This window comes from Paramisgurnus dabryanus, chromosome 7 (assembly GCF_030506205.2).
Source record: "Paramisgurnus dabryanus chromosome 7, PD_genome_1.1, whole genome shotgun sequence".
Lineage (NCBI taxonomy): Eukaryota > Metazoa > Chordata > Actinopteri > Cypriniformes > Cobitidae > Paramisgurnus > Paramisgurnus dabryanus.
The window spans coordinates 27147147-27159353 of NC_133343.1; the positions used below are offsets into that span (position 1 = coordinate 27147147).

The 12207-nt window shown below is 33.8% G+C and overlaps 1 protein-coding gene across 2 annotated transcripts; it reads right to left on the minus strand.

Annotated features, from left to right (window-relative positions):
- Nucleotides 1–6: 6 nt before the first annotated feature.
- On the minus strand, nt 7–9175 carry entpd8 (ectonucleoside triphosphate diphosphohydrolase 8). 2 transcript variants are annotated; one of them, XM_065279892.2, is made up of 10 exons: nt 8985–9175; nt 8592–8728; nt 6526–6643; nt 6171–6321; nt 5934–6093; nt 5564–5794; nt 5214–5477; nt 4853–4963; nt 1292–1426; nt 7–1156 (listed from the first exon to the last, which is right to left on the minus strand). In XM_065279892.2, the coding sequence occupies exons 2-10, from the start codon at nt 8715–8717 to the stop codon at nt 962–964; spliced, it is 1491 nt and encodes a 496-aa protein (XP_065135964.1). In that variant the 5' UTR covers nt 8718–8728; nt 8985–9175; the 3' UTR covers nt 7–961. The 2 variants fall into 2 exon arrangements, with proteins under 2 accessions (XP_065135964.1, XP_065135962.1); XM_065279890.2 differs by having other exon boundaries at nt 8592–8733.
- Nucleotides 9176–12207: the final 3032 nt, after the last annotated feature.

A 12207-nucleotide genomic window follows, 5' to 3' on the forward strand; every position in this document is an offset into this window, starting at 1 on the left:
CTCTGGTGAGTTTATAAAAACAAGATTTTAATTCATGACGTCACATAAGCAAGTACAGAATAGATCATTGAGGGATAACTGGTCAAACATCCAAACAAAGACAATACATAAATAACCACCTTAACCCAAGTTAACTTAATCCTATCACAGGAGTCACATTTTAGGCTAATCTTAGTAAACCAAAGAAACAACAACAAAAAAAATTGTTTATTTAAATCGACTGTGTAAGTCATATTTACTTATTTAAATGTACTTATCAAATTAGGTTTAGCTATTTCAACTTGTTTAAGTAGTTACAGCCACTCGTAAAAACAAGTTGAAATTGCTCAACTTAATCTTATAAGGTAAAGTGTGTTGTACAAAGGTTGATTGTAATTTAACCCATACTGGGGGGTTTTAACCCATTGTTGGGTCAAATATAAACATTTCACAGTTAAATTAACCCAACAGCTGGGTTTGTCCCTTTTTGGCCCAATTCTGGGTTGAAAATAACCCAACATAGAATTCACACAGTCAATTTGAATAAATTAAAAAATTTAAGGCATTTTTTTACAACAAACACGTATCATTAATTCATCCAAGATCTACAGCAACAATATTTAGCTGTTTGTGAGGTCTTTTCTTCTTTGTGCAGAGAAACTAACATCATTCTGCAGTCAAAAGAGTTGGTTTTGTAAAAGAGGTCATGTCTGTAACATGATAAATGTGACCCTGTCTGTCAAATTTAGGTAAAAGTCTCATAATCTAATTATGAGATGAGGAGCATCAGAGTTTGATTTCAAACACTTTAATTTGAATTTTTGACATGACCTTACTCAGTCAATGGTAAAGATATTAACATTATATTTTAACAGAATGTTCTTTTGAAGGAAAATTTTATGTAAATCACAACAATGACTTTAGCTGTGTTGCCACAAACAGGGTCACAAATATTATTGCACGCACCCATGACACACACGACTTAGTGCTTTGAATTGTTAACAAACATGAAAATGATAATAAGTAGACTGATGAAGAGGGCCAATACGATGAAGAAAATCTGAGCGATCCATTGACTGTGTGGCACCCCTGTCGCTGCTTTGGGAAGTTCAGAAGGAATCAGGTTGGTAAGGTTTAGCATGTAGCCCAATGTCCAACCAATTTCTGTGTCTGCCACCTGTTACCATCATAATAACAGAGTGAGTAAACTCATGAATTAATGTAAATTAATAATGCCACAGTATTTAGGGAATTAAGCAAGATTTTTTTGTCAAGGTTACATTTACATTAAAAAATGAGAAGTTCTCCTTACCTGTTTTACAAAGGAGATTTTATCCCAAGTGTTATTGAACTTGTATCCTTTCAGGAGAATAGTCATTATATAATGACCAGAAGCACAGTAGTCTTTCAGATATTTTGGCTTAATGGTTGGATATTGACCAGAAAGCTGCAGAAAGAAATTTAACAGCATTACAAAGGATAATGGTAATATATATTCAAATAATGTTAAATAAAAAAGATTAATCACTATTAATTGCATACAAAATAAAAGCGAATTTTTGCATAATGTGTGTGTACTGTGTGTAATTATTATGTATATTTATTTAAATATCATTTTTAAGTGTATATAAAATATATAAGTATATATACACATGTAAATGTTTGTTAAATACATACATGAATGTGTGTGTATTCATATATACAAAATAATTACACACAGCACACTTACATATTATGAAAATTATTTTGTATGCCATTAATTAATGTTTGCCCAGCACTAATATAAATCAAACATACTAACTAATAAAAAAATGTAGGTTTATAAGATAATATAACAAAATAAACTACATTTATACACACTGCAAAAATCTTGTAGTTGTCAAAAAATCTCTCAGGAATTTATGGAAACATTTTTTACAGTTTTTTAAATAGTAATAAAATGTAATTGTTATTTTACATGTATTCTCTTGTTAGTATAAAGATTTTCTCTGTTAAATGGTAATTTATACCTTTTACTTTTAAAGGTAGTTTGCTTTTTTATTTTTGATGTCCTGGGGGCTCATTTGTAAAGCGTGCGTACAAAGTGTGTGGACACAAAAATCCACAGCAAAGTCCATATTTATAAAAACTGTCTTTGACGTGGAAATGTGCTTAGTGCCACATCAGGGTCTGAGCAGACGTACGCACTTTTGCTTGTCCGATTGTCTCTCTAGTACACAACAACAGCTCACCCAACTACAACAAAAATCTGGCACAGAATTAAATAAGAAGACTGTGCAAGGGCAAATAAATGCTTCCAGTGGCAATGAACAACATAATAATGAGAAAGGATGTTGAAATCATTTATGTATTCAAGTATCTTTGATCCTCCATCATATCGACAGAGAAAGACGTCAAAAATCGTATCTCTCTTGCATGGGTGGCCTTTACCAAGTTAAAGAAGCTGCTCATCGCTCCACCACCCAAGCCAACGATGAAATTCACCCAACTCAGCTCTTTTTTCAACTTGTCTGTCTGTTTTATCTGTTTTGCTTTATGGTTGAGAGACATGGGTTCTAACGAAACTCTAGAGGAAGAACTGGATGTGTTATTGAACCATACTGGGAATTATACAAGCAGACGCCCATATGACAAACAAGGAACTCTACAGACTGACCAAACAACGTTCAGTCAGCGTGACCATCCGCAAGCAACAGCTAGAGTTCGTGGGCCACTGTCTTTGCATGAAAGAGAGTGAACCAGCCTACATCTATGCCATCTATCACTCAGAAGTCAGTGATAAGAACAAGCGATAAGAACTGTTGGACACAAAATTTGGAGTTCTATTGACGAATACAACAAAAGTCAAAAAGCCAGAAATCAGGAAGAAACAAAAGTAATCATCAGCATCGCCAATAATAGAGAATTGTGGAAACATATTGTCGAGCTCCATACCAGGGGACCTGACCAATGATGATGATGACATTTAAAGACCGTACATTTTACATTATTTTATAATAACATGAAATGTCCTGTAAAATCTATTAAATTATTTTCTCTGTTGATGTGAAGGTTTTTTACAGTTACAGAGTTCCCACGGGGCCTTGAAATCCTTGAAAGTTTGTGAATCTGGGTGGAAAAATTCAAGGCCCTGGGAAGTTTTTGAAAATATACATACATAGATACAGGTCATTGAAAGTGCTTAAATTTATTTTATGCAAGAAGTTTTCTGGAAAACAATCTGTATTATTCCCTGTGTTGTGTAGGATAATATCATCAAAATTCTAGACTTTTTAAACTGTTTGCTTTAAATGCTTATATCTTCTGTATGCGATTCATACCAAAATGCTTTTTTGCATAGTTGTGTTTGACACATGAAAATGTCTCTGGTTATGTATGTAACTGTTGTTCCCTGAGAAGGGAACGTGACGCTGCGTCTCCCTTGCCATACTTCCAGCGTCCCTGTAAGGCCGTCTTTGGCAATATTTCAGATAGCGATATTCTTCCTGTCTCTCACATCTCCCTGTCTTTGTCGTTAAGCCTCATCATTGGTTGAGTTTGATATACACATTCAGACGCACTTACCACTGGGTCCCCAAAGTGTCACCACAGTGACCCAGCTCGAGTTTCCGCAAAAGGAACTGTAATAATGTATCTATTAAAGGTAACACAATGTAACCTTGCTCTCACTTGAAATGTCTCCCCACATTTAGTCCTTGAATTTGAGGGTATTGGACCTGGAAAGTCCTTGAAAGGTCTTGAAGTTAACTAAGGTGTGGGAGAGGCGTCGTTATATATTCAAAAGATGTCGGAAAGCCATACCATGGCTCTATTCAAATCTAAATACATAAGGAAAACACTTGTAGCTAAATTGCGCTTGTTTAACAGAATCCAAATTATTGTCTCACGTGTCAAAATGACATGATTTACCAACATTTTTCATTTATAATATTCATACTATATACTGTAGAACGTACTGTTTAAACTGTTTTAATTCAGCACGTTCTGTCACAGTAGGGTGATTCTCTGCGAAATTAGACTTATGAGGTGTCATGAAACATTTTGATTAAAAAAGTAAATGCAAAGAGTATCAAAATAAGAAGCATACAGTTCCAAGCATACAGTCATGTACTATTTTGCACATGATTTCAAATGACATCATACAAACCAATTTTGGTTTTTTTTCCACATTTAAGGTGAAAATGTTCATTACCGCAAAGTGTCCATGACTGGATTTGGGTTCTTTGACATGGAAATATTTATAAATAAAAAATCTAAAAAATAAAACGCTTCAGTGCATGTTATACTATAAACATTTACAGTAAAGAAACATGTGGTATTTGGTGATCATTGGTAAATATAGAGACAATAATAAGGAATATAAATGTGTCCAAGACCAATTTTCTCATCCTCCGCAACAATTTTCAGTCATTGTTTAAGCCCTCAAGGAACTAACTTTTTTTTTTAAATAAATTGTTGGAAGGGACATAATTGACTGTGACCCTCAAGATGGCTTCCAGGTAAGCAGTTCTTATTTTTTCTCTCCAGATAAAAGTTGAAATTTTGTTTGTCATAGTACCTAGACAACTTTTTAGTTCTCATTACCGAAACATGAGTTTGTAAATGCATATATTTAATGTAATATCATGTTGCGGTAATGATCATTTTTGATAATGATAATCTAAAAAAATTAATAATTCTATAGGAAATATTTTTTAAATCCTCTAAAAATAATGGTTATAGTAAGTTCAGACCTTAATCTTATATATGCAAAAAAAATTGGCTTCAATGGCTTTCTAACAAATCTGATGCTGGACACCTTCTAAGTCTGGATTTCGTGAGATCTCCCAGTAGGCTATGCGCTTTCAGACATGTATATATGCATGCGACTCACAGTGTTCCAGGGTTTGCCGCAGTGAGTGTCTATACTGGAAAGAACCTGACTCAGCGGAGCTTTCGGGATAAGGCCGAGAAATTCAAAGGTGTAAAAGTATGCAGAAAAAGCCTGGGATGAACACAAAAAGTATCGTTATTATAGACACAAAAATATGCAGTCAGCATGTCATTATTACAAAATACACCTGCCACATTCCCACATTGTAACATACATCAAATACTATAATACATTTAAGAAATCATGTAAAACACATAACAAAAATGTTGTACAACTCTACAAATTTCCTTATTATTAAATCCAAGACTTAAATGTAAACCAACCAATAAAGCTGATTTGATGAGGCAAAAAATATACTCACAAAGAATTCCCCATTGACGGGAGGCTGATAAACACCATTAAAGCCACAATCTGGAGAAAATGCGCAGTCGGACACATTTATAATATTTTCCATTAGAGAAAGACAGAGGGTGGAATTACCGGTCCCTGATAAAGTGATAACAGCCGTAGGGACATAATTGTCTGGTTTGTCCACACATGGGGAGTTGTATAGGTCAGCCTGAGTTACACTGAGGTTATATCCTGTATGATAGCATGGGTGACTGACAGATGATGAACCAGCAGTCTGGATGGAGTAAAGACATTCACTGTAAATATATTCATCACACCCTTATACAGTATACACAAACCATCACCTTTTAAAAAACCAACCTTGTGTAGATAGACTTGAAGTTTCCTCAGAGCCTGGTCTTGACCATAGCACAGATAACTGTGTGTGTACACCTCATACTTGTACCCGTACAGCTGCAGATTATATGCTGATTCTGGGACTTTCACTGAGTTATTTGGGATGAATGAGATTTGAGTCGATGCACCACCCAGATCGAGAGCGCCAATGATTTGAGCCGCATTGGGGTGGACCCAGTTTCCCTCAAATGTGTGCTGCATGGAAAATCATATAAAGAGTTGAATGTTCCAACAGAAGAGAAACGCTGACGGATTGATTGATCGACCAAAGTTGTATTATGGATCATATTGTGCATCGATGCCTTTTGAAAAATATTGCATTAATTGTATTCACCTTGATAAATCTCTCTAAGAGGTAGTTGATGGTTATCCAGCCAAAAGCCCCCTCCTCCATCCCATTGAGTATTCTGGCCCCTCGGAAATCAAAAGAATAACTTTGGATTGTTTTGGTGACCTCTGCAAGGATGGAGTCGGCCTGACTCTGGTTTTGTAAGCTGCCAAACCAATGACAATTGTTATTCATTATTATAAAAAGCATACTGAAGAATTTGAGGAAATATTGAAAATTTACTTGAGAAGTCGCATGCCGGCAGTGGCACCAAGATATACAGGTGTGGCCTTCTGCACTTCTGCTGGTATAGCGGCTTTGGCAACATCTAAGCATTTCTTAAGACTTTCTCCGGCCGCAGGAGGATTCTGGACATAACTGGATATGCCGCCACCTTTTTCAAAATAACAATAATATAAAACACTGAGTACTTCAATATAATTAAAAATAGTCACTTTTTTATTTAATTAAACAACTGTTTTCACTGTTTCAACATCTTTGAACATGTTCTAATTATTTTTCTAAGTCTCATTCATTATGCAACAGTAAAGATTTGCATAGCGATTCTGGTAAAGCTGCATGACAGCACTAGACTCACCGTCTACATCACAGCTCAGCTTTTGAGAAACTATTCCTGTGCTGTTATCTTTGTTCCCCGGCCACTGGTACAGGAAAAGGGCTGTGTGACTGGAGCCGGCATCAAACACAATCCCATACTGAGGAAGTCAGAAAAAAAGTTTTTTGACTTATTGCGTGCGAGTACTTTCCAGAAACTAAACACTCCACACACACATATGCAGGGAAAACAGATTTTAACAGAACTAATACATTCATGTTATGGATTTTTGAAATTAATTAATTAAACAAACAAAATTAATAATTTAGTGTTGGGAGCGCTAAAGTGTTTATGTGTTTGAATATAAACACAGTTGTAGCATTTACATGTTTGTCTTTTATGCCTCTTGGCCTCCATTATAAAATGTTAAATTAAAGCAAAAAGATGCTAACTGAGGTATATGGAATATGAATGAAAAATAAATACTTCCTACAATATAATTTTTTGCACATTTAGAATTAAGAATCTAAGTATTACAAACAAACATATGAATACTAAGTGTATATATTACTACATTATGTATATACTATAGGTGCATATGCTATGTAGTATATATTAGCATATATTAGCAAAAAATTATATTGTTTTAACATAATTATAAAGTATGGTCAGTGTTGGGGGTAACGCATTACAAGTAATGTGCATTACGTAATTATATCTGAAGTAACGAGTAAAGTAACGCATTACTTCAGTTTAATTTATTATATTTAAAAAAATAATGTAAGGTATTAAACTGAACGCAGTCACGTGGAATTACGCACTATATGCATGTGTGCATGAGCAGGAACAGTTTGACTCAGAAACGGAGATGAAATTTTTGTGATGGAAATATGCAATTTTTTAAATGCAGTCATAAAAACACCAGCAATGCCTAAAGAGATCAAGCCTCAGACAAATAAGAAAAAGTAATGCAAAAGTAACTTAAATTAATGTAAGTATTACTTTCTATGAAAAGGAACCATGTAACGCAATTAGAAACTTTTTTGGGGAGTAACTTAATATTGTAATGCATTTCTTGTAAAAGTAACTTTTCCCAACACTGAGTATGGTTTGTCAAGTTTGATTGGTTCCACATTTTCTAACCTATTACTGATGCACGTTTAATATGATAAATAAAAATTTTGATTCAGATTTAAATTTAGATTTAAAAGTCTAAATTAAGTTATGTGATGTTCCTGCAAACTTTAAGAGGAAAGTTGGTTTGGCGAATGGATGAATGGACATCTATCAATGAAGAATAAGGGCCATATTTAAAAGGACAATATGATAAAACAAATAGGACATCTAGATGAAAATTAATTTTGCATCTGTCTGTGTCTGTTGAATACTATGCAAATACCCCACTATTGCAACTTATGCATGATTTGGTAACACTTTGCAATAAGTTTCCATTTATTAACATTATTTGCTTTGAAATAATGCATTATATTTGTAAATTATTTATTTTAATATCAATAAATCAATACAATTGTTCATTGGTTGTGCATTAATTAATGTTAACAGATACCATTTTTTATTTAAAAAAGTAAATTATAAAATACTATTAAATAGCCTATAAATAACCCCATGGGTTGTTGTTACCCAACTATTTCAACCCAAATGCTGGGTTCATCCATATTTGACTCAACTCTGTATGCAATGTAAAAAGTGAAAAGTTGGATCGACCTAAAAATTACTTCAATTGATAACACCTAAAAAATTACGTTTTTTCAACTTATATGTTTAAGTAAAAAATATGTTTTTAAAAAAAAGGTTGATCCAACTTTTAACTTTTTACAGTAAAAATTTTAAGTTGAAAATGTTACATATTGTAGATGTTACCAAGTTTTTCATCTTAGATTTTTCACTTAAAGTGAGAAATTTTAAGTGTTTTAATGTGTTACCAATTAAAGTAAGGTTTTGCAGTTTTCCCTTTTTACAATGTAATAAATGTTGTGAAAGTACTATTTATTGCTGTGCAGTTAACAAATATTCCCAAACCTTATTATAAAGTGTTACCCATGAAACTATAAAACCACATCTTAACTGGCAGTTGAGCATCTTTGCACCTGTGTTGAGTACTGCTGATCCAACGTCTTACGATTAACAAGAGACAGAATTAGAGCGATGATGGTCGTGCAAGCTACAGCTGCGAACGCTACACCCAAGAAAATCGGCTTCATCTGCATTCCCATATCTATGATATCTGTCCTGAAATAAAACAAACACACAAAGTCCAGACCCAAATGCCAATAAGAACAGTCATGATAGTCAAATAATAAAAATCCGGTTCAGACACATTTATTTTCTTTGCTCTGTTTGTACTTTCTAAACATGTCAAGGAAATGCTTTAAAAAGTCAATGATTAACTTAGAGCTTCTCGTGATCTTTGTTATTTTAATGCTGATTGGTGGGTAGAGAAACATAACAGTTATCGATCAGAAAGAACCAGAGAGTCTTACCTAGGTTTGTTTTCTGTATAAACAAACTCCTTTGTGCACTTAAATGGGAACGGGTGAAGTCACAAAATGTAGATACCTCCACACCTTTACTCCAGTTGAGGCGTTTGGGAACTGAAGCTGTAATCCGACTGCCAAAGTATATATACACACGCACAACACACTAACAGAGATAGGTATATCTATCTCTGTGTGTGAAAGAGGAAAAAGGGAGCGAGTGTGTACCCATATGCCGACACACACACACCCTGTACAACCACATTTCTTTATTGAACAAAATGTCCTTTCTCATTTTGGTGTATCTATTCTAATGTTCAGAAAGCTTTTATGAGAAAGTTTACATGATGTCCTCCATGATCTAAAGACTAATAGACAATCATATTAATAAACCAGTTCATTAACCAGGAATGTTTGTTACTTAATAACTAATCTCTCTTTACCAAAATCCTTGACTTAACAGAGTGTTTGGTGCTTATCACATACCTACACAGATGAATTTCAGTAAAACGTTTTCTGGAAGTTGGATTCACCTGCAATGGCTGGGTTATTTTTTATCAAATATTGGACAGAACACATTGCTGGGTTAAAATTTTAACCCAAATGCTGGGTTATTATAATAATCAATCATATCAATCAAACTGCAGTTGGTTTGTTTTGATTTATGCCTTCATAACTAAACAAATACAGCTAACTAGCACAATAAAACACAATAAAAACATTAACATAATAAACAAATATGTAAAAAAAATTGATGCTTTAAAATGTTTAGTTGAATCAACTTAGAATTTCTAATCATTTTAACTTACTATTATTTATCTAGACTATAAAATATAGTTGAATAAAAGTCAACTTCATTTTATAAGTTGTAGCAGCTCATCTCTTGTCAAGATCGGTCAAGATAAATAATAGTCAGTTGACATGACTTATAAATAAAAATATTTAAGGCAGCAAAGAAGTGTAGTATAGTATAGTATAGTGGTGTACTATAACTAGCAAAATTAGCTTAATGAACAAAAACAAAAACTTACCTGTTACAGACCTTTTATTGTTTTCAATAACAAGAACTATAAAGTTTTAAATTTTTATTTTAAAGAATTTCTAAATCTTTTTACGCTTCAATAATTTTCTGTAAGGTGTAAAATAAGAGTGCTAAAGAGGTTCGTCACAGTGATGCCATAGAAGAACCATTATTTGGTTCCTCAAAGAACCATTCAGTAAAAGGTTCTTTAAAGAATAATTTATTTCTTATCTTTTTATAATCTTTTTTTACCAAAAAAAGCATTTCGTGAAACAGAAATGTTCTTCGGATGTTAAAGGTTTTCAATGGAACCATTTAGCAAAGAAATGGTTCTTTAGTATTGTGAAGCACATTTATTATCATGTAAATATTTGACTAAACATCAAATCTTTTGGTCAAAGCTTTTTGTTTAACACGGATTATATGATGATTATTATTCCTCCATTTTCCATTGATTTATTCCTTTGATTGTTTATTTATTCATAACCCTTTATTTTTGTTTTGGGTTATTGCAATGCTTAACATATAGGGATGGTTTCAGGGCTTAAGTTTAGTCCAGGACTAAAATGCTAAAATTTGTAAGGAATGTTTGTAAAAGCTAATATAACTAAGGCCAAGTCCTAGCTTAATCTAAACCCTGTCTGGGAAATCGCCCCGTAATGTTTACTCTTCATGACAAAAAAAGATTTTGCTGTTGAATATGAAAACAACTGACCGTTTAAGTATGGACTGACTATTTCTATTTCTATAGCAATGGGCTATTAGTTACGTGTGCAAAACACTCTCATGTGTCCTTTTAGCTGAATCACACAGCATCCTGTTTAAGGTATTACAAAGGATTTGTGGCTAACCATGTAGTTCAACACAAAGAAAAATAATTGCCCAGGGTCACGCTCGATTATAAATTAGCAAATAAAGACGTGGTTCAGTCTGGACGTATCGTAAAACCACCGCTTAAATCTTGTATGAATACCTTTTACTTACTGTACGAAGCTGTTGTTCTCAATCACGCAACAACACCTGTTGTGCTTTATTTTCCCACTCAAACATGCGTAATGTATGCAAACAAACAGTTTCTGAGAAACAAAATCAACTATGAAATGTGACAAGTTTAACGGGTGCATTCACTTTTTACACATTTTGTTATGATACAGCCTTATTCCAAAAATTTTTAATGTCATTATTTTCCTTAGAATTCTACAAATAACACTTCAAAATGACAACGTGAAAGACGTTTGTTTAAAATCTTTGCAAAGATTATTAAAAATAAAAAATTCACATGTATGCAAGTATTGACAGCCTTTGCTCAATACTTCATTGCAGCACCTTTGGCACCCCAAGTCTTTTTGGAGTATGATGCAACAACTTGTAGCCAAGTGTCATGTCTGGAGTAAACCAGGCACCGCTCACCACCTGGCCAATACCATTCCTACAGTAAAGGATGGTAGTGGCAGCATCATGCTGTGGGGATTTTCAGCAGCAGAAACTGGCTCAGGATCGAGGGAATGATGACTGCAGCAAAGTACAAAGACATATTTGATGAAAACCTGATCCAGACCGCTCTGGACCTCAGACCATGGATGATGGTTCATCTTCCAACAAGACAATGACCAAGCACACATGCCAAGATAAAAACAAAAAGGAGTGGCTGATGGAGCTTGAGAGGTCCTGCAAGGAAGAAGGGGAGAAGTCTCTGTACATTGCTGCATTCATCTTTCCCTCGATCCTGACTACATGTGGACCAGGTTTTGTGGTCCAGGGTCACAATCATTTTTTTACTTATTATATAGCAAAGTTACAAAAACGAGGATCACTGCATTATCAGTAGGTGCTTATCTTACACTGATTATGATTAATAAGCCAACGAGCAGGCATTAATAAAACATCAACACACCTTAAACCAGGAATTAACAATGATTTTAAACACTATTTTTATTTGATGTCTTGCCTGATTTATTTAAAAGAAAGCAGTGGCAGAGGCAAGTAATATGTTTGCTCATAACTTACAAAAAATATTTTAAAAAAAATTATAAATATTTTTTTTTCATAACCCAGATTTTGCCTTCCATGCAGCAGCTTTTACTGCTCCCTCGTCTTATTTAATGTTTGTAAGAGAAATACTGATTTTATAAAGAGATATTTTATAATATACACTGAGTACAGTACAGGACATACAGCAGTTACCATTCAGAGAAAGTCTCTCACCTG